At 31.7% G+C, this 24,803-nt stretch overlaps 1 protein-coding gene across 1 annotated transcript; it reads left to right on the plus strand.

Annotated features, from left to right (window-relative positions):
* Positions 1-22,150: 22,150 nt before the first annotated feature.
* Positions 22,151-23,979, plus strand: LOC132755958 (uncharacterized; the record flags this gene model as incomplete). The annotated part of the gene is made up of 2 exons (XM_060746899.1): positions 22,151-23,380; positions 23,549-23,979. Coding segments are annotated over 2 exons (1,661 nt in total), but the record flags the coding sequence as incomplete, so codon positions are not given.
* Positions 23,980-24,803: the final 824 nt, after the last annotated feature.

Consider the following 24,803-nt stretch of genomic DNA (forward strand, 5'->3'; position numbering starts at 1 on the left):
AACAATTGTCAAATGCATCATTTTGCTATTATTTTGAAATAATAAAGATATATCAGTTAGTTGTTTAATGAAGAACACTGTCCAAACTTGTAGTAGCTTACACTTTCAAGTACATGTACTGTCCATAAACAGCCTACATCAAAGCGAACCTGCAACATTTTCAATCGTTCTTTAAAGATTCTATTATTCTCTTTTTTATCGCTATACGTACATTTGTATAAGCTTCGTTTATTCCAAAAGGATGTCGAAATCTTTGAAAAGCATTATTGTTGTGTATGTGGTATTTTAATAATTTCTGCTTTGCTTAATACTATTAGGGTAGTTACAGTATAACCATGAGGATATGCTGCCTGCTTGTTAGCTTACCCGAGCTTGCTCAGGGCGAGCTTTTAGGAACGTTGAATGTCCGTCGTCCGTCGTCTGTCATCCGTCGCCCGCCCATATTTGTTCATTAACACTCTAGCGGTCTCATGTTTGCCTCATTTATCATCAAATTTGTCCGGGATGCTTTTTCTAGGTAATTGCTTGGATGAGTTTGAACATGGGTCATCTTGGATGAAAAACTAAGTCACAGGAGCTAAAAATAGAAAAAAGTTTGTTAACACCCTAGTTGTTACTGTTTTGATCCAATTAACCTGAAAAATGGTCTCAAAGTTTGTTTTGAGGATTTCTAGGTCAAGTACGAATATGGGTCACCTTGAATCAAAAGCAGGTCACACTGCACAAGTATGGAAAACATTGTTAACACTGTAGTGGTCACATTTTTGACTCAATTGTCATTAAACTTATTTTTGGTGCTTTTCTAGGTAATTGCTCGGATGAGTACAAACATGAGTCATCCAGGATGAAAAACCAGGTAACAGAAAAAATCTTGTTCACACCCTGGTGGCTACTGTTTTGTTTTAAAAATCCTGGAAATTAGTCTGAAAGTTTGTTTTGAGGATTTCTAGACAAAGTTCGAATATGGGGTACCTGGGGTTTAAAACTAGGCAATCCAACCAAGGTATGGAGAAACCTTGTTAACACTCTAATGGTCACATTTTGTACTCAATCATCATCAAACTAAATCAAAATAAAGTTTCTGTTCTGTTCCGTTCTTTTGTTTGTTGTTTTTTGTTACTCGTTTTTTTTTGTTTGTCGGTTTTTTCATTTAGGACACACGCATTCTATTCACTGGGGAACTTTACAGGTTTTTCAAGAAGTACATATCTGCAGTTGTTTCCAATTTCAAAAAGGATAAATTTCGTATACTGCAATTCATGTTTTGTGAAACTTTTAACAAGCCTAAGCCTCAAGTATTTCGGTAAATTGAATATTTGTTACCTTTAAGTGTTCTTTTTTTCCTTACATGTTTTTTCTGATAAGAACTCCAAATCATATAATGAGAGCAATTTTTGATGACCAAAACCTCAGTGTACACACCTAGTATACCTTGCATGTTTGGAAAGCTTTTTTTTAAATTAAAACTTGTCTAGAGTCAATCTTATTGTTTATTTAACTTAAGTTAAAAGTGTTTAATCTACTAAATATTACCAAACTGAGATAAGGAGCGTCTTCACTATGCGTCTTAAAAACTTAAAAGAGTAATTTTATTTTTAAGTCATACAATAATGCATATGTAACTATTACAGGCTTAGAACAAAGTTAAAAGCTAAAGTCATATAAACATTTACATAAGTACCGTCTTACTATATACAAGTGATGTGTACAATATATATTTAAGTAATGGACATACAAAAATGTTTGTTAGTTAAATATGTTCTATATAGCAAATATCAATATGCATACTTATAGTCAACTAGTTATTTCAATTAGTAATATTTTTTATTTTTTTTTATTTTTTTTAGCATATATGAAACTTGTTGAAACAGGCATTATATGAATGTAGATGTATTATACTGTGCTTGTTATAATAATACATAAAGATATTTGTATGTCTTATTTGTTGGATTGGGGCGGGTTGTGTGCGGTAGCGCTGGATGTGATATTTACACGAGTTGTTTAGACAAAAGTGTAAATATAACAGCTGGTGCGGGCGGACAGAATGTGCTTTTCCCTTACATGTAAGACAAACAAGTTTACTACTGCTTTTGTGCTTGTGTGTTAGGTCTGAGAGACTGATCTTTGCCATGTAATGTCAAATATTTGAAAATATTACATTAAATTATGAAGTAACATTGTCATTATATGTATGTTATCTGAAAATTTCTCTGAATATTGTTAAGCGTTAAAAATAATATCCATCTTCTTATGTAACACTATTTCCTGAGAAAATAATCTTTGGAATTTGTTTGTGATATATTTTTCTCATTCGCATTCGAGCAAACATCAGGCATAATGAAAAATATAAATGATATATGACATTGTGATATGTCAGGTATAATTTTCTTTTTTGGTCTTTGCGAAGCATATGGATATTCTTATTAGGTCATGAAGTTGTAGTCACTGGTGTTATTAATTTGTGCAATCAATAGCACACTTTGTAAGATGAAGTAATGCGAATAGATAGAGTATGTCATAATCAGTATTCAAAAAATTAGATCATGTTTATAACTATACTTTTACTTAGAGATTTAGAAGCATACACGATTATAACAATATGTTAGTATGTAGTAATAATTTTCAACATGTACACTGTTTAAAATGTTGTCCTCATGGGCTTTTGGCCTTCAGGATATTTTCTGAAATAAAACTTTGAAACATAAGTAGCCTGTAAAGCAAACAAGGTTAAAGGTAAACCCTAGTTCTTGTTTGTTTTAGTCATAGTAATTACAAATTTGATTTCTTGAAGAAATTGAAATTACTTAAAAATATATAAGCTTCTTTGTTGGCGGGCATCATTTCTGATGGCAACACATAATTATGTACAATGACTTCGTCTAATAAGCGGCTGCAAGAGAAGTAAAACTGCATTTTTAGTTCAATTGCTTAGGGACTTTATATTCATTTTGAGCGCGTTACTGTAGATTTATAGACGGTTCGAGTTTAAATAAGTAGAAATGTAATCACGAATGCCAGTAAACATGAGTGAGTTATAGCAAAGAGATTAATAACAAAGCAGTTTAAAGATAAACCGGGCATAAATATATTATTTTAATATATGGATAGAAATATACATTTCCATTTAAACATGCTAAAAAAAGAATACATTTTGACAAAAATATCACGAACTACATTAAGGGCAAATTGTTGCTCCTGACGCCTCTTGATTTATTGATATGACGTCATTTGACGTGTTCGCATTCATTTATTATGTTGTGCATGTATCGTATCATAATGCACTTGAATGCTCTATCTGTTTCACAAGAGCAATAGTGTGAAGCATATCAAAATAGTAATTGCAATTACCTTATTTTGCATCATTCCTGTTATTTAAGGCTTGATTACAGTTACTTTTTCAAGTTTAATTTGACGGAGGATGTGACCTTTATTAATGAAACCTCTGCGTCAATTTGATTTTACCAAATTAAATGTATTATTAATTAAGAATATGTCCATGAACATAATTCAGCGAATTTGTGTTTTTGTATCGTTATTTTCATACATGACAGCTATGTAACAATTTGATATATGCAATGTGTCAATCAAAATGATTAAATTTGTAACAAAACCTAAAATTAAATGTTTATTGTACACGGTAATTGCTGAGGTACATTTAATATAATTATAATGGAATATTTTGTAGTTAAGATGATAAATATTTTATCGAGACATGGGAGTGTAGGTATTGCAAACAAAAGAAGATATTCAAATTTAAAGCCATAATTAAACATTTACACTCTATCTAAAGCCATCATTAAACATGTTACAGTTATACGATGAATTATCAATTAACAATAAATAAAAGATTTTTAAGCTTTTAATTATCCTGCAAATAAACTCAATGAGATCATACCACTCATTCAGCTGATTAAAACAAGAATATTGTATATAAGATTATAAACAAACGTTTAGTTTTCACAAATCGAGCTTATAAAGTTATCATTTTGTGCAATCATTAAAAAGTACTGTTCATTCTAGCTTTATCACTGGTGCCTTATATTCTCGTTTATCAGCATAACCAGTTTTAATGTGTGAGAGAACCATATTACATGTAAATTAAACAGATCAAATTAACGAATAGAATAGTTTTAAAAAGTAAGAAGATATTCATACGTATATCAGTTTGTTGTTATCATTGTATATATTTGCATAAACATAATTCTGGAAACAAAGTGATCCTTCGGAAGGGAAGCATTAATCACAAAACTTCATGTGTCAAACATAACAATTTGTAATCAATATAAATCAATGTAGACGTAAATGCCTTCTGAAAATTTATGGAAACAATAAAGTCAAGAGATTTCATTATCTTATCACGTATAGCACGGTTTTAGACTGAATATGACGAATCATTTAGGCTTTCGTTTTGCTGTTTCGTCATTGCATGACCTTTGTTTGCGAAGTTCTGCCCGACTTAGTTCTCTCCGTACATTCAACCAGAACTATCAATTCGTCTGTGTAAAAGGGGTACTCTTAAAGTTTTCGTGTTTAAATGATTCGTAATTGAAAAAGTTTATTTCATGCTTTCCACTGTTTTATTGTAATATATCATATGATTATATTCTGATAAACCACTAGTGAAATTTATAAAATATAATTTTCACTGTAGCCGGACTATATCTGAATGCGGATGAAAAGAAAATCAAAACTGAATGGAATAATAGGCAAAAATAAAAGCCGCCATGCGTAAATTTTGCTTCTTTCGGAAAAGAAAGTCCATGTCACCATACATTATGTTAAAAATGTAACAACATTAGAGAAATTTAACAGAACTATATTTCAAACTTGTTGATGTGACGTCAAAATGTAATAACGTCACAAAGGAGAATGCGCGACGTTGCGCGGCAAAATCAGTAAAAAGTACTTAAATTACTTAAAACGCATGAAATAAAAAGAAAATTTATTTGTTTTACATATAAGATTTATATATATTTCATTCGTGAACACCAGCTATTATATTTTCACTTGTGGCTACGCCACTTGTAAAAATATTGCATCTGGTGTTCACTCAGTAAAATTATATTTCAATCTTACATGCAAAACAAACAAATATCCTCTATTTAATTACCATCCAGACATTATGACTGAACTCGTTTCTAAAATATATTTTAGTTATGCAGCATTTATAATCTCTTATATAATTTCTTATTTCTTTGGTCAATTGTTCATTGATTTTTCGTTTAATGTACACATTTGTATTCATCACCATAGAGACTTACACTACATCATAGCATTGAATATCACAATGACTCGATGAACGCTTCATTATGATTATTGTTTTGTTTCAATAACCAAGATCAATTGAGTGTAAAAGAATATTCAAGGCGCAAATAGTGTTTTAAACTTTAATAAATAAACTATAATGAAAAAGTATGGTGACAAAACTGACACAAAAAAAATCTGTGAAAGTTCTTTGCAATATCGACTTCTTAATTACTACTGTGGTCTATAATTATATCGTTTAATAAAGAAGGAAATTCCATATTCTTGGTTTCATTTGCTGTGAATAATAACTACATTTATCAAAGTGTGAAACAAGTATATTCTTAAAAGTACAATGATCAGTATATTAAATGTAATCCCCACACCACCGAAATAATCTAGTTACTTTAATTTGTTTTATGTCAAGGCATGGTTAAATATTACAGTACAAAACCATTAAGGAAATTACAAATTTAATCATCGGTTGCCTAAGGCGCATGCAAGTTATTAAGAGATTGCTTAGCAGGAATCACAGTTGTACGGAAGAGCATTAGTGCCAGGTGTATGTTATTTGACTTACTTATATCGAAATTTCGACTTACTAACTCGAAATTTCGACTTACTAACTCGAAATTTCGACTTACTAACTCGAAATTTCGAGTTACTTATCTCGAAATTTTGACTTACTAACTCAAAATTTCGACTTACTAACTCGAAATTTCGAGTTACTTATCTCGGAATGTCGACCTATTAACTCGAAATTTCGACCTACTAACTCGAAATTTCGACTCATTTACTCGAAATTTCGACTTATATTGCACGATTTCATTTGTTACCGGTGAAAGCAAGGATTGAATTCAAGATACTTTCTTTCGTGTGTAGGTGTTGCACATTGACAGCGCACTTATGTATTTAACAGAAAAATTAAATAGGGTCAAATTGTCCACAAATACTGAACATATCCTTCGCTTTTTGTATAAAATCACACTTTCCACATTTCCGTGTTAACCGGGTGATTCTTTTTCTAAAGCAAACATACAACCATCATGTGGAGATACAAGTCCAAAACCCACCCTTTTGTAAACTGTACAACATTCATGTCTTAAATAAGATTTAAATTGCGTGTATACGCCAGTTAGTCTGTCACGTTTCTTTATACTAATAATGTTTTGTAACATTATTATTCATTATTTACTAAAGACTTTTATTCATATTGTGTTGATAAAAAATGATAAAAGTGGAACTTGTTATATACATTGTTGAAATAATATAAAAGCATCCGATTTTACAAGAAATATAGTCAGTCCAACAAATTTGACAAAGGCCCCAGCACCCCTATTTTTGCCACTCAGCGATAATTTCCTCAGATGTCCCATATGATTAGTGAAAAGATATGTTCGAACAGGTGGGATACAATACAACGTCTGTAAAACGCCTGAACGTACGGATTAAAGGAAGCCTTGTGTTTGTTTAGGTCAGGCGTGTACATGCCATTACTAAGTTTAAGTTTAACTTTAAAAGTTTGTCCAGGCATTCCGTTTCTCCATCTCCATCGTTCAACAGCACTCCCTACTATATCTTACATTTTCTAAACTCTTGGTAACTCATAAATTTGGCCATTCTAGTAACATTAATAAGTCGAATTTCGAGTTAATAAGTCGAAATTTCGGGTTAGTAAGTCGAAATTTCGAGATAAGTAACTCGAAATTTCGAGTTAATAAAAATGATACACCTGGCACTAATGCTCCTCCGTACAGTTGTGTCACAATTTAGAAAATTAAAGTAATTTGGAAAGTATCGTTGTATAGATATTAAAAGTCGTTTGTTAAAAGACGACATTTAAGAACACAATGTTGCTAGTTGAAATGAAATGCACGTGAAAGCAATTACCAGAATTGTTTAAGATTTGATATCAGTTTAATTATACTGCGAATCTGTTGACTTTAATAATATTGCTTATATATAGCATTTATTGAAACAGGAAGGGTATCATTTTGTAGTGCATAATGTTTAAGATGTTAATTTGGATAAGATAAACTGTGATAAAAGACTTACTTACGACAGAAGTTAAATGTGAAAAATAATATGAAACGTAAACCTTCAGCAAAAATGGAAGTAGCTCTCGCTAAAAAATATTGAATACCACAACGTTTGCATCCATTTCATTTTGCCATGAAGAGATTCATTTTAATATTTATGATAAAAGTAAACAGAAAAGTGCTGTAAGTGTAATGCAGGCTTATAACATCTGATGCCATTTCTAAATTTTTAGCTTTACCATTGTTTTCTCGTAGATCACATGCAGTTGTTTTTCTTTGGGACCGAACTTCGTTTTTTATTGAAGGTTCCATGATAACCACCGTATGCACACAGTAATAGTTTGTAAATTTACAATTATAACATTTCAGCTTGAACAGCTCTGCTTGAACAGGGGATAGGAGGTGTGACTGACAGCCAAACGTTTACACTGCTGTAAATAAACATGCTCAACTAACACAAGTAACTGTAAACACTTTGGGACAGATACATAAATCATTACAATTAACAACAATGTTGCCTTTGATCCGCTCAAAACACATTTCGAATTATATACATCCATTACATTCGTAGAATTTAACAAAAGAGTAAAATCGCGTAGATTATTTCTATTGTTCATTTCTTGCAGTTGATCGTCGTTATAAATGTGTGTTTTCATAAATAAATACACATACGTACAGTTGCTTATCGTTATAAACGTATTTTTTCATAAAAAATACACATAATATGAAAATGTCTTAAAACAGTGTTTGTGTCGTTGTTTGAAGTTTTTGGGCTACGTCATATCATGTGATATGACACAAACCCACCCAGAAATATTGCAAAGCCCAATTCTTTACTTGCTTAGATTTATATATGTCTCAATGAAATGTCTACATTTATAATTTGAAGCAGAAATTTATTTTTGTATTATTGGCCATGCAATTATGTAAGACATTTTTCTGAATAAATATAGGTGTAATTAATAAGATACGTTTTTTTATATTGTGAAGAAGCCCCATTCTTAGTGTTGTGTTCAATACCTATTTATATAATCACCAAATTAATTTGATTTTGCATGTTTCTTATGCTTATGTTTATACTTCTTTTGTTGTAAATATTGCATGTAGATTTCGTTGCCATGGTTTAACACTGTTCACTATTTCGGGGAGAAAATGTGTAAGTGACCGGATAGCTCAATCGGTAAAGCCGAAAAAAGTATCCCGATGTTCCCGAGTCCCGGTCAGGTTGAATATTGAAATTTTATGACCCCTACCGATTTCGAGGGTCATTATGTCAAAGGCAAATATCACAGTGACACGTGTGTCAATATCAGATAATCAACTTGTTGCTGTTGTTCAATACTAAACGGTTATAATTTTCTCATTTATTTGGTCGTATATTTACATTTGTCTATTTTCTGGTATCACTTGATTGTTTTATACATTTGAAAGAAAGGAATTTTCTAGTATTAATATTTTAATAAAGCAAAAAGGTGGATTTACCTTATTCTGACCATTGAAATGTATATTTTTCTACTAGATTGCCAAGAAACTGATTAATGTAAACATTAGAGTGAACATTATTTTGACTGTAATAGGACATTGGCGCCTTACTCTCGGATAAATGAGCATTGTGAATGTTGCCATTAAAGGAAATATCTATCATTTATCAAACGAAAATAGCCAGAAATCTTTTGTAATTGATTGATTATATCCTTTTAATATAATTATGTTAGATTCTAGTGATAATATACTAGTGTATGTATTTGATATTGCATCTGCAGTACAGAAACATGCAAACTATATCATGATATAAAAGAAGAAGTTTAATATACTGTTACTTAAACCAAGTGCTTGAATAAATTGAATCATCTTTAAATGTATTATCTATGTTTAAGTATAACGCAATATTTATAGATTGTAAAGCTTTCTCATTGCAACAAGGGTCCTATTTTAAAGATAATTCGTGTAATTTCGCTGGATATTTAAAATAATTGTTTTATTTTCAAATGAATGTAGGAACATTTATGTTGATAAATGTAGCAATGTTCAGTTCAAATAGGTAAGTAAGTCAAAGAAGCCTTAAGCCTGGGCATTTCTTATTTAAGTTCTTACGTCTTAACCATACCATTTCAAGAAGACAATTAATTGCGTGTTCTTATTATGTTTTCATTGTCATAAAGGGAGGGATTGGTGAAAATTACATAACAAATCCATTGGCATTGTAAAATAATCATATTATCTTACATAACTCATCTTGTTGTCAAAAACAAAGTGTTTAAAATGTTATACAGAAATATTATTTAAACTGTCATAAGGCATAAGACAGATGTGCTTTTGGATGTAATATGTATAAACATGTAATATATAAATAAATGCAACAAATGTATATCATATTGCATAGGGGGTTATGATAAAGTAATAACGAATAGATATTTATTTATTTGAAGAGGGAATAATCATTAAGTTGTTAAAAAGGGAACACAAAATTACCCGCATTGTACCATCGTACTATTTAAAACGTGTGGTTAGATGTGATAGAAATAAGTTTCTACTACAAGAAATTGTTTCCCTGAAGTTTGCTCACGAGCAAAATACAGTCATATTTGATATATGATCGTCTGTTATCTTCATTGTTAAGAAATGTTCATGATTATTTCAAGTTACTTTTATTTTCAAATTTTGATGGAATATCAGCATCTTTTGGAAGCGATTAAATGTGGTACTTATGGCTCTGGTTGTAATTTAAAAATGTTTGTATCTTACGAACAAAATAAATATATTTTCTATTGAACTGTTTTTAAATACTTACTCGTTAGCATTTTAAATGTACTTGCAAATAGGTAAAAAAATCCCTTTAATATACTTGTACATGTAAACACTTAAAGATGGAACTGACTTGTAACACATTTTGGGATGTCAATATTATAAGTTAATGTTACTTAGCCAACTGTGTAAAACCTGGAAATACTGCATAATATGCAGGGTTGTCAAACAGTATATTGGTGGTAATAAATCAATTTATATTCCTGGTGGGTAAGAAGTGGAACATTTGAAAGTAAATCATACTGACACATTCATCTTAGTCTTACTAGAAAAATACCACTAAATAACTTTGATTTTCATAGGTTCTATGTTGCGATAAGAAGGCTTCACAATCGAATAACATAACAGAATAGTTAAACATGAACAATGAATTTAACAATGAATTATTTTATTCAAAAACTTGGTTCAAGTAACTATCTTAATATTTTCTTTTATTACATGCTTTTTTGCATTGTGTATAGTTCAGGTGCAAGAAAAAAACTATATTAACACGAGTGTAACATATTTTAAAATGAATGCAATTAATCAATCAAACGAGATTCCTTGCTACTTCCGGTTGATAAACGATAGATATTTCCTTTAATGGCAACATTCCCAATGTTTAGAAATCCGTCAGTCAGGCGCCGAAATCCTATTACAGGCAAATTAATGTTCTCTGTAATGTTTACATTAATCAGTTTCTTGGCAATACAAGTAGAATAATATAAATTCCGTTCGTCAGAATAAGGCAAATCCATGCGTTACTTTAAATTGAAAACTAGACGTTTCTTTCCAAATTAATACAACCTTGAGGTGATATCAGGAAATAAAGAACTTTTCATATAACAAAGAATAAAAAATCAATAAACGCTAGAGCATTATAATCATATAATATTGAACAGCGGAGACAAGTTATTGGTCGGATATTGATAAATGCTTCCGATCCCTTTTTTCCAGATATTAACACAAGTGTCACTTTGGCATTGCCCTTTGACATAATGACCTGCAAAATCAGTAGCGGTCATTTTCAGTTTTGTCAAATTGAATGAATTAAGTCCATTAAGAATGCGTATAAGCAAGATAAGCTTGTGTATAAATTCGACTAGCGGGCTGTCAGAAAAGCATAAATGTCGTTTATCTTAAGATACTGATGGCAATTTAATTAAGCATTAAAAGTAATCTCACAAAAAAGTTTTACTACGAATCCATTCATTTATTCCAATACTGTATTAAAACATTCTATCAATTGATAGTCCCTTCATTTTTGAGATATGCTGTTTAACTAAACTCAAAGTAGTATTGAAAATTCAGAACTGTATAACATAGTTTAAGTAAATTGTTCAATACTAATCAATAAATGAAAAGAAGGATTTTGCATATTTTAATTGATGTGACAAACTAAAAAAAATCTTACATATACATCAAATTCATAAGATACATTTGCATGTTCTAGAATGCATTTATTAGCATCAATAAGGAAGACAATAAATCCTAGCCCAAATATATTTTTATCATCATAAAAATGGTGGCGAGACTAGTAACAACGTATTTTTTATTTGTTTATACAAGGTCTGTCAAACCAAACATTTCATACGCATCGTTCCCCAATATAGACGTCAGTTTTGCATATTAAGCATATCATTCCTATGATCGCAAAAGGGAATCTCTTTTCTAGGTAGGTGTTATTGTAAAAAAATAATATTTTTCAGTGATGACCTTATTAATAAAGGCTAGACATGTAGCCTAAGGTATTATAATTACATGCAACGATGTTGTGTTGTTAAAATACTAAATGTTCTTTTAATAATAAGAGCTCATTTTTCAATTGTTCTTCATTTAATTATTTCTTCTAATAGTCGTAATGCCTTGTTTTTATTTATTATATAATATAATAGTTTCAACACTAAGTATACGCAACTGCGATTCAAAAACACTGCTTCCCATTTTGAATCATTGTACAAGTATTACCATAAGGTATCTTTTATCACGTGCATACTTATTTTCATTGCGTTAGACTTTTACCACTTCATAAAGAATCATAGAAAGGTATTATCTTTTAAATGGTACACAAGTTTCGATACTCAGCGTATTGAAAGTCTCAAGCGGAACACTCAAACGAGACTGACAGATTTCGTGACTTTCCTTAAATGGATTTGTGTATCTGATTTACCAGAACAAATTATGGTTTTTTGATCAATGACAACAATAAACTGTCAAGTGAAATCCTGAAGCCATTGTAATTTATCATTTTATAATGATTTTGTTTTTTGTGAGGCGATAATTCTTAAAATGTATGTTTTAATCAAATAAATGTGTTGTTTTTTTCCCCTTAACCTTTTGGGATTATTCAATAAAATTGCATACTAAAGTAAATTAAACCATTCATGATCAAAGCATTTTTTCTCTCAACAGGCAAATAAAAAGTTGCTTCCATGCACGCCTGTAGCAAATTTGTGCTAAAAATTATGTCACTGTTCTGTATAAAATAACAATTTGAATAATATCCATTTTGATTTAGTAAGATTCCTTTTACTTTTTTATACTGTTTAATATTCCTCTTCATTAATGAATTTCGATCACATCAAAACACATTTAAATAATAATAATGAAAAATAATGATTGTGGTTTACCATTTCGAGTTCTAACATTTTGCAGATATATATAATTAGATGAAATAAGCTTCTTGGCATTTAGCAAACAAATTTTTTTCTCAAACCATGTAATTAATGGACTTCTGCAAAATTGTAAATTATAATGGAAATATTTGACCGTTACCCTTCTGAACCGAAAGTGTCCTAATCACCAGTATAAAGAGTCTAAAGGCAATCTGCAAACGTATCTGTGCTGTCTGGCAAGTTTCTATACTTCTGAATAATTGCTATACTACTGAACATTTATTTTTATCTTAATTACTGGATACCTCTATGTGTAGAACCCTGAAAATTTGTAAGAAATGCAGCCTAATAAGAAACTTTAATAAGAAACTAATAAAATATGATAAACAAGATTAACATGGAAAGGCGGCGTTCAATGGACGCAACCCCAATACGAACAAGAACCAGTGGCAAGGAACCCAATCGGACCCCAAACAGAAACAGGACAGGGCACAAGAGAAAATGATCATAAATAATTTGTAACTGTTGATGAAACCAAAAACAAAACCAAAATTATGATAAGGAAAATGCAGGTATTATTTTTTCATCGATTGTCTTGCTAAATTAATTAAGACAATCTTTAAATAACAAAATAATAGTTTAAACATACAATTTTGGTCATAGTTTTACTGTTGTATAATACTTAGAAAATGTTATTCAAACACGTACGGACATTAGGTATATTCTATTCATAATCATTCACGGACAACACATGTTAGGTGCTAACCTAAAATGTTTCCACTTTTGTTCAAACATAAGTCACACTTAATGTCTAAAGAGCAGAAATATTATCAAGTAGTAATTACGTAGTGTTAAGAAAGTATTTCCATATTTGTCACATTGTGTTTCGCATATGTCAGGGCAATTAATCAATCGCACGTGATATCGTTTTATTTTCGTTTGAAGAAATATATAATTTTATTAAGTCTGCTATAGCAACATTATCTATGATAGGCCGTCAGTAGAAGCCTTAACCCAACATAAAACACAATTTGATATACATGTTTTTATACTATAAACTCAATTTATGTTTGTTTCTTTTTCGTTGTTTTTTTCTGAAATGTTGATATGATTAAAGACAAATGTCCTAACAATTGTGCTGAATATTGCATTAAATTATAATGTTGATATTTTGCCAACAGAAATAACAACAATCATTTCTAAAATATCCAGACGATTGAAAATATCAATAGTTGTTTTGCTATTTATAGAATACCTGCTTATTACTGTGTGTTTGGAAAAAAGTAAAACCTAACGCGTGTGTGCCAACATAAGAATTGGCTTCCAACATTCCTCTAGTCGTTGTCCTAGTTTTTTCAGTCTTTAAATGTTTTATCAAACGAAAACACCCACGATAATGGTGTTCAATGTGTGCTAATACTACAACACTGTATTTGGTCTAGGAATTTCCTTAAACAGAACCCAAAAAGATAAAAACTGTCCATCAAACGAGAATAATGAGAAGAAGATCAATTGTTCTCGTTAATGGAAGTAGCATTGTTTATTTCAAAGCCAGCCGTACTTATATAATCAAGAAGGCTATTGTTTTACTTATTTCATGGTTGAATTTCATAGAAAAAGATGTTTGTCCGCTATAGGATTGAAATTCGAAAATAATCTCTTGATTATTAGAGACACAATTATAGAAAGAGTGTTAACTTTCAAAAAGTTAAACATTAAAAATAAATGAATAATAAATTAGCAGTTGTATACACGTGCCACTGTTCAATCAAACCGGGCCTCCAATATCTTAAATTTCACCGGTTTATGCTGATTATGCTTAAACGGCTATCCAGTAAACTTAGTCTAGTTAATGATGAATGTTTTCACAAAGGCTACTGACACTATTAGAAACTAAGGTTAACAAATATAAAAAGAAACTTATAAACTCTAATGTGTCCATTTTGACTATTTGGAAACATCTATTTCTAATTAATTGTAGATTTAAGATAACTTTGTATAAACGTAATGTTATGAATATCCCCGTTTTACTAAATCCAAGACTGAGATAGACTACATTTTATATTTTATAATTGTGCCTTTTCACATTAAGAACAATGCACATGCTAGTTTCTTAATTTATAATAATCTATAATATGTAAGAAACAATCATTATTTTATTTCTTACTATTTTAACTGTTTGTATCGAAGATTTCCCTTTTAAACGTCAGAACTTACTGAGTAAACAGTTAAAAAAAAATGTTCAAATTTTATAATTATACTATAATTGATGAACATACATCATATTATAATACCCTTTTCACTTTATTATTTAATAACTTTAATATGAATTAATTAAATGTTACATAAAAATAAAATGTTGCATTTTTACTTATGTTTATGCATGTATAGACACGTGTCTCAAGAATGAAAATTTGCATAATCATAAATTGTGTATTACTAGAAAGTAAAAAGTCAATTTAAAGAATAATAAAGCAATTAAAAAAAATGTTTTTTGCCATTTTGGAATCGATTGCATTGTCCCTACGAGACAAGTAAACTTTAGAGATAAAGTAATAAGTCATAAAACAATGTAAAAATCGTTTAAATTTGACCTTTTTCGCCTTTTTGTATAATGAATTATGATTTACAAAATGCTATCCTTTATAACTCAGAGTGCCTTGTTCATTTCGACATAGGCATATTAGCAATAATTTGTCGAATTCGTAGATATTTGATTTTAAAACAAAGGCTTTCATTTGGAATCAAATGTCGCACTACCTGATATGTATTCTGTGAACACTAAAACTATTTATCATCCTCTTTAAAACACTGAAAGATCTATATGTTCAGCTAATGAAAAAAATAATGTCAAAGCTCTATGTGACATTTTGAATTCGTAGGCTTGTCATTTGAAGCAGTCCCTATGCGAATCAAAATATGTCACTTTAATATATTTGAGGCTACTCATATAATCTGTTTAGAATAGATAACAATTCTTGTTGAAATATCTGACAGTCCTAGAATTATTGCCAAGCTGTGTGCTAGTGCAGTTAAGTCGTGTGTTTAATGCCAATGGAATCCTATCATCAATGAAATAATTAATCGCTACTACTAGCAAATTTACCACTACAATGTTTATGCACTATAGAGTGGTTTGTAAATTACTAAATTACAGAAATAAACCGCTTATACCATCTTGAATTCTTAAAGAGGAGATAACTCTTGAATTAAAGATGCAATTTCATAAAAAATTTTCAGCTCTTTTTGACTAATCACAAATATTGTTATATTTGCCATGTTTTAAGCCTATTGTTGCCAAGGAAACTGATATTTTTTCAAAATAGGACGAACAGATAAGACATGCATAATCTCAACACTGCTATCTACCCATATGTCAAGTTTCATAAAAATATTTCCAGTACTTTTTGAGTTATCACTGGATTCAGTTTATGTGTAAAATTTGCCATATTTTCAGTCTATGTGTTGCCATAGCAACCAGAATGTTCAACGTAGGAAGAAAAGAAAAAGACGTGCATAATTCTAACACTGCTATCTACCCATATGTCAAGTTTCATAAAAATATTTTCAGTACTTTTTGCTTTATCACTGGATCCAGTTTATGTGTAAAAGTTGCCATATTTTTAGCCTATTTGTTGCCATAGCAACCAGAATTTTCAACATAGGAAGAAAAGAAAAAGACATGCATAATTCCAAGACTGCCATCTACCCATAAGTCAAGTTTCATAAAAAAATTTCCAGTACTTTTTGAGTTATCACTGGATCCAGTTTATGTGTAAAATTTGCCATATTTTTAGCCTATTTGTTGCCATAGCAACCATAATTTTCAACATAGGAAGAAAAGAAAAAGACGTACATAATTTCCATACTGCCATCTATCCATATACCAAGTTTCATAAAAATATTTTCAGTACTTTTCAAGTTATCGCGGGATCCAGTTTTGTGGACGGACGGAGTGACGAACTGACAGACAGACGGACGGACGGACGGACAGACGGACGGAGGGTAAACTTAAAGTCCCTGCCATATTTTCAGCCTATCTGTTGTCATAGCAACCAGAATTTTCAACATAGGAAGAAAAGAAAAAGACGTGCATAATTCCAAGACTGCCATCTACCAATATGTCAAGTTTCATAAAAATATTTCCAGTACTTTTTGAGTTATCACTGGATCCAGTTTATGTGTAAAATTTGCCATATTTTTAGCCTATTTGTTGCCATAGCAACCAGAATTTTCAACATAGGAAGAAAAGAAAATCATACTGCCATCTATCCATATACCAAGTTTCACAAAAATATTTTCAGTACTTTTCAAGTTATCGCGGGATCCAGTTTTGTGGACGGACGGACTGGCGGTCGGACAGACAGACGGACGGACAGACGGACGGAGGGTAAACCTAAAGTCCCCTCCGGTAAACCGGTAGGGGATTAATAACTGTTTAACTTTCTTTATAAGAAAATGATTGCTAAGCTTTTTGTTTTGTGTTTCTGCTTTTCTGTTATATGGGCGTGTATTTAACGAAAAAATGATTTTCAAAGCAAGTATGACAGCTTCATTTATACATAGACTTAAGGCTGATTTCATCTCCATGTTGTTGCTTAATGTCATGATATACTGGTTAATTCACCGACTATTATAAACAAATTCCAATACTTCATTATAAGCAAAAGTACATTGGATAGTTAATTGCTTCTACAAATCTATTTCCTAGTAATCTAAATTCATCAATAACACCCAGCTGAGATCATCGTGCATGCTGATTGTGTAAGTGATCAAACGCTTCAGGTCTTAATAGAATCTCACTGGAATCATTACTGAAGCAAAGCATTATTTTTGTTTAATTTTCCTTTCAATTTTATACTTATTGTTGATTGTATTTGCTAACAGCGATTTGATTTGGCAGTACCGAACACAAGAGCGGACAGCGAAGATCAACAAGGGAAACAATCAGTCATACAAAATCTCCAGCCACAAACGACCACTGAAACAGCACAATGACATCGTGGTTTCAAAAATGAACGGGAAAACAACATAATGGATGGAGAATATGAAATCTGTAACAAGAGCAACATTTACGACATGTGGCCCCAAAATTCAAGGAACATTTAAAGGGAAAGGGCGAACAAGTGGGATGTGTTGTTATGGTGGCAGCAAATGAAAAATGAAAAACGTACAGAAACAGAAAAAAATTATGAGTATGAGTTACCTATATGCGTGATTTAAGTACAGAAACATATACAGTTTCTTGTTAACAACCGGTCATTTATAACATTTAAACCACTTTTCAATGCACATCTGATACCATTTCCTTGACACGTCTACCATTTGTTCTAAAAGCTTTGAAAATTGTTGAATACAATATTCCATTACATTTCATCTTAAGTGCTTTTTCTTAGTTATACTTTTATATATTGTTTTAGTTTAAAGCAGGAAATAACACTTGTTTTCATTGATTTCCACTGGTTTGCATACCATACAACCATACTAACTAAACATAAAATTGCTGATATGTTTAATAGACTTCTACCCACATTTAATAACAGCATTGTTTATTAATTTAGTTAACACAGTAAAATTGTACGTGAAAAGTTGAATAAGACATCATGTTGTTCCTGATAAAAGTTTACAATTAACACTTATTCTCATTGTGTTTATACCCTTTTACAAGTATTATTTAAACTAAACAACGTGCCATTTTATGTTCTCTACTTTAGGGATTTACAAGAGTCGTCAAAATATGTGAGATAGTGATAAATGCCAAGTACATGTTCGTGTGGCATTGCAACTCTCTCCACTCTCATTGCATATATCGCATAATGTTAATTTTAACAGCATGTCTTTCTAAAGCCAGTAGCTTTTCATTTCCCAAATATAAAATGGATATTTATTATAAGTTATAGCTTGAACATTGCTGTTAGTTTAGATTGTATCAATTAGATACTACGCTAACGTTTTTGTTGTATTTTTGACAGCATATGGGTTTGCAAAAAAGGACAAAGCTAAGTAGTCTCTAGTTATTGAGAAAGTGATAAAAGTAAAGTACATGCTTTTGAGGCCTCGCAGTAACAGTAACAAACAATTTGAACAGCATGTACATTTAGCCAGGGCTAGGAATTTATCTGATGGACTGATCAAAAGACGCTTCTTACAAATAAGAGTTGTTTTTTATACAATTTCACTACAATTATTATGAAGGATTGTTTCAATAATGACAATATCTGTAAGAAAAGAAAACTCATTTGCCTTTGTCTCTCGTATCATTAATATAACTAGATAAAATAGCTTGTTATTATATTTGTCTAGAAATTTGCTATTTGCTGTATGACAAACCATCCTTTCTTTTGAAATTAGAAACATTATCAGTACAATTTAGGCATATTATACGAACCTTTTACTATCAGACAAGAAAAAATGTTTTTAAATCTAGACAAACATCACAGTTTGTTAATGTCAAGCAAATGCACATATCAATATTAGATTTATTATCATTACTACATAAAAAGACAAAACCATTACCAGAGGGCTTAACCACTCTCAAAGCCTATTATTATGAAATCATGATCCAAATAATTGCTATTTTCCGCTAGAGATGTCATGTAAGATAGTACAAGGAAAGCTTGAGGATTTTATCCCGACATGTCTAGAATTTACTGATCTTTGAACTGAATTATAGGGCATCCTTTTGAGTCAATCATAACTAAATACTGTATATGGAATAGAGTATACATATAAAGAATAACTTAAACTTATTTCAAACAGATAGTCATTGTAACAGTTATAAAATTCGATTTCTTTCGAGCATTCTTAATATAGTCAAAACCAAAACAATTACCATACAAGACAATGATTATGCCATCTTGGAAATGTAAACAAATGAAGTCTATCCAAGAATCACTATAAAATCATCAGATGTGTTACACGAACCTCAATTACATCAAACAATCATTATTTGAATTAATACGTTTATCAGCATACAAAAGCAGGACTTTCACAAGATCAAAGAAAATGTACGCAGACTTAGACATATTGTACTATAATATCACCGTGTATATCCTGTAACGCAGGAAAGTGAAAATAACGCACGATTCGTACAATAAGTAACGCAGAATTGTGCAATAAATGGCGGATACCTGGCAGAATTTCGAACGCGATAAGAAAACTGGCCAATATTATTTTTATTTAACCGAACTGTAAAAAATAAATAGCTGTATACGGCTTCAAAGACCTTACATCATCAAGATTATTTCCACGAAATTGTTTTCTTTTCAAGATCATTCGTGATAATGATGACTTGACTACCGTTTTGAGCGAGATTTTTGCTTTTTGTCGACTCTTATAAGTACAGCAATGCATATTATACGGTATAATCTCGATTTTAGGTAGGCAAGTGGCATTTACTAAACTTCTGGTGATATATAAATTTGAAAAACTCTCATAAAATGGAATCCAAGTCGTTTTATGAGGTAACGCCGATGAACGTGAATAGTGCTTCGCGGTAAGGCCGGAAAATTTGATTTTTTTTCATATATGATACTGAACTGTTACACAGGTTTAACGTCATTAATCGGCGAGTATCAGCACACTTAAATATATTTTTGTAGGGGGTAACTGTAATTCATTTTATACAAATTTATTTTAGCACCTGACTAGAACCACCGACGTTCTTTAAGCTAGCTGGATAGCTTCCTCACATGAAAGAATCCAAAGTCCCTGTCGGGATTCAAACCCGAAGCGATGAGGGGCAATTGGTTTGAAGTCAACGACCTTAACCACTCGGCCACGGACGCCCCTGAAACACATCTCTAGTAGCTCTCCATATACATGTACATTTAGTTAAGAAAGCAAAATATATTCAACCTATCTGTAGTCTATGTGACCTTTTACCTGGTAAATTTATGAAATAGATTTGCTCAGTTGTGAACTTGGAACAGTTCATTCAAAGTCTGAAAGATTGGTATTAGACATTTAATGTATTTGTACAAATGAACTACCTGAGTGGGCAAATGGTCACTCTGTATGGATGTGACCTGACTCTGTACAGGTGGCTTTTTTGGGTCATTATTCCTGCTAGTTTTGTAAACGTCTATAGTAATGTCAGCATAAACTCTTACGGTAGATTCATATGATTTTCCCATGTGCACCAGACAGTTCTAGCAAATTTCATACACTACATTGATCCAGGGACACGTTATATGTTATATTGAAATGTTCCTTTATATGTTGATTTTACTAGTATGGGTTCAAGTTGTGTTTCGGTTCGACCTATCGACTATATGTCTAGCAGAATTAGTGACGTGCTCGTATGAAATAGCGCGTAAGATATAAATAAGCAAAAAAAAAAAAAAAAAAAAAAACATAAATAAAATAAAATAAAAAAAATAATAATAAAAATAAAATATATGGTTTTCTCATCTAAAACTCTCATGATAAATTTTAAGCGCTATTCCATAGAACGGAAATTCGTTGTTGTTTATATGCATTTTAGGACAGGTAATTCTTGAACAATACTGCTGATAAACTGAATATTATTGCCGTATCTGCATGCATAATTATGTAGAATTTCGTTACAAAAGTACGCAAGACGTGGTGGAAATAAAATGTCCGTATTTTTAGTCGGTGACCCTCTATTTTGTTTTATGCATTAACCTTGCGTTTACATTTTAAGGACGCTTCGAAGAAAAATAAATCAAAAATTATGTCAGGAATATTCTAAAAAGCGGTTTTAAGGTCGAAAGATGTGGTTAAACTGAACGTCAAGTTTAACGCATAATTGGCAATATTTTTACCATTGTTCAAACATTTTCCGGCGTAAAACGATAAATATTTTATCAGCATATAAAAAATAATGTTCTTTGAATACTGTAGACTTTATATTTTATCTGCCTATGGCGTTGTGTTACACATAACAGTTGCCAACGATACGCAAATACATCAAGTTCCAAAAAAAGGCTTTGATGGTCAACGTTGATGTCATGTGTACAAACAATGGTTAACACTATTGGAATAAACTGAACGGAATCTAACCTGAAATATGATCCACTTTTCGCATTCTATCTTAAGTGCGCGCGATACCGCAAACAGATCATGTTGCAGGGCCTGTTCATGTAAGGTAATAGAAAGTACAAGGATTGCACAACCCTAAACCCTACCCTGATAAGGGCATAAGTAGAATTAAAATGTTTAAAAACGGCAAAGATGAAATAATAAAATATCTACATAATTTTATGTGCATTTGAAGCTATTCAATAATTCTAACACTTGTTTAAGTTGTCGTTATCTCTGTTCAATTCATGAATTATAAACGTACAAAATGAAGAGTTAATCATTTGGTTATCTTATCAATCATGAGTTGGACATGACAGTGCAAAAGTTGTCATATACGGATTTTAATCTTTTCTTGATGACATTTACGTCAAAACTTTAGAATTAAAAAGAACACATGCATTTTTTATCGAATTTTCATTACAGGAAGCATTCAAAGAAAACCAGTGTCAATATCTAATAACGAAGAATTCAGATCGTTAATCAAGAATCTTACTCTAGCGGATGATATACCGACTGAAGAATACACCGATTCTATTGATTTGCTGTTGGGAAATGATTATTACTTAGATATAGTGCTAGGACATAAAATAGAAATTCAGCCAGGCTTATACCTCTTGTCATCAAAACTTGGTTGGATTCTTTCAGGAAGAACAAGTGAAATCGATGACAGCGTTACTGATGCCAATGTGCTCATTTTATCATATGGCAATAACATAACAAAGACACAAGTGTTTACAGTAGACACATGTGTTCCAAAATTACCTGACATAGAAGACTTTTGGAATATAGAAACAATAGGATTGAAAGATAGCACAAATGAAAGAACTGAGGATGATCAAGCGATAGATAAGTTCAAAGAAAGTCTTGTGTTCAAAGATAACAGATATTATGTCAAGTGGCCGTGGAGAGGCGACAATTATGAAATTCCAGAAAATCGTCCTCTAGCTTTTGGACGACTTAAGTCATTAGTGAAAAAGTTCAAAGATAACCCAGATGTATTACAGAAATATGATTCTGTGATTCAAGATCAGCTTGAAAAGGGCATTATAGAAAAGGTTGAGACCTCTGAAAAGAATGGACATATTCATTACTTACCCCATCACGCAGTGATAAAGCCTGGCAAATCAACAACAAAGCTGAGAATTGTGTATGACGCGTCAGCTAAATCAAAGGTTGAAAATAATAGTCTAAACGACTGCCTTTACAGAGGACCCGTGCTTTTGAATGACTTGTGTGGAATTCTGCTAAGATTTCGACTACATAAGATTGGTATTGTTTCCGATATAGAGAAGGCTTTCCTCCAAGTTGGGTTGCAGAAATATCAAAGAGATGTCACTCGTTTCATATGGTTAAAACATATTGAACACCCAGACATATCGCAAAATCAGATACAAGAATACCGGTTCTGTAGGATACCCTTTGGAATTGTGTCAAGCCCTTTCTTATTGGGAGCAACAATTGATTATCACTTGGAGTGCTATAACAATGAAATCGCCAAGAAACTGAGAGGAGATATTTATATGGACAATGTTGTAACGGGAACAGTAAACATTGAAGCTGCGAAAGACTTGTATATTAGGTCCAAAAGAATTTTCGACGATGCCAGCATGAATCTTCGCGAGTGGGCGTCTTACAACAGAGACGTGACGGAAAGTATTCCACCTGAAAACAGAGCAAATGTAACTGTGATTAAAGTGTTAGGTCTTGAATAGAACAGACACAAGGATACATTGGCGATACAGAAAGTGAATAAATCGACAACTCAGTGTGTAACTAAGCGTGTCATTTTGAGCAAAATTGCCTCTGTATTTGACCCTCTAGGTATATTTGCACCAGTTACGCTTAGAGTAAAAGTACTCATTCAAACACTGTGGAAGAAAAAAGTCGATTGGGACCAGCCAATTGACGAAGAAGACATTGTTGTATGGCATGAAATTCAACGAGATCTCAGTGAAATAAGTGAACATGCCACCCCACGATGCATTGTAAGTGAAAGTGATAACAAAAATGTTCGTGTGTGTTTCTGTGATGCCTCTACCAAAGCATACGCTACCGTTATATATTTGATGCAGAAAGGGAATTCACAACAGCACATCGAAATAGTATTTTCAAAGTCTCGACTTGCCCCAACTTCAAACATCAGTATTGCACGACTTGAACTCCTTGCTGTACTTATAGGGGTACGATGTTTAGCCTTTATACAAGAGCAAATAAAGATGCAAATTGACGAAGTTCATTTGTTCTCAGATTGAAAATATGTGGATAAAACATGCGCAACACAAACATCTTTTGGAAGTTTATGAGTCTATCAGAGGAAAGAAAAAATGCAAATTACAGCAGCAACTTGGTGTGTTCATTGATATAAACGGCCTTTTGAGGTGCAAGGGTCGTTTAGAAAATGCTTGTTTAACGGAGTCTTCTAGACATCCGTTACTGCTACCTCGCGATGATCCTTTAACAGTGTCAATTGTCGAAAGGGAACATAAGCATTTGCTTCACTCAGGTGTGTCTCAAACACTTAGTCAACTTAGATATCGTGATACCCAGCGGAAGAGCTACGGTACGAAAAGTTCTTCATAAGTTCTTAGTGTGTCATTGAGTTGAAGGCGGAGCGTATAAAATGCCTCTTATGGCTCCGTTGCCTCGTTCAAGAGTTACAAAATCAACACCTTTCAGTCATATTGGATTGGATTATCTCGGACCATTATACATAAGGGACAAACAAACCATAAAAAAGGTGTGGGTATGCCTATATACATGTATGGTCACGCGTGAAGTTCATCTGGAAATGGTGAAAGACATGACAACAAGTGCATTTTTAAACAGTTTTCGCAGATTCATAGCATGCAGAGGAAAACCGCAAGAGGTCATCAGTGACAATGCGTTACATTTTAAGCTGGCAAAACGTACAATTGAGTTGCTATGGAGTTCAAATTTGAAAAGTGATGATGTTTAAACCTACAGTTCATGTGAGGGTATTAAATGGCGGTTCATTGTAGAAATCGCTCCATGGATGGGCGGCTTCTATGAAAGACTTGTTGGTTTAACTAAAAGAAGTTTATGTAAATCTATTGGA

Source organism: Ruditapes philippinarum, unplaced genomic scaffold (genome assembly GCF_026571515.1).
Source record: "Ruditapes philippinarum isolate M1 unplaced genomic scaffold, ASM2657151v2 ctg1419_1_1_1_1, whole genome shotgun sequence".
Taxonomy (NCBI): domain Eukaryota; kingdom Metazoa; phylum Mollusca; class Bivalvia; order Venerida; family Veneridae; genus Ruditapes; species Ruditapes philippinarum.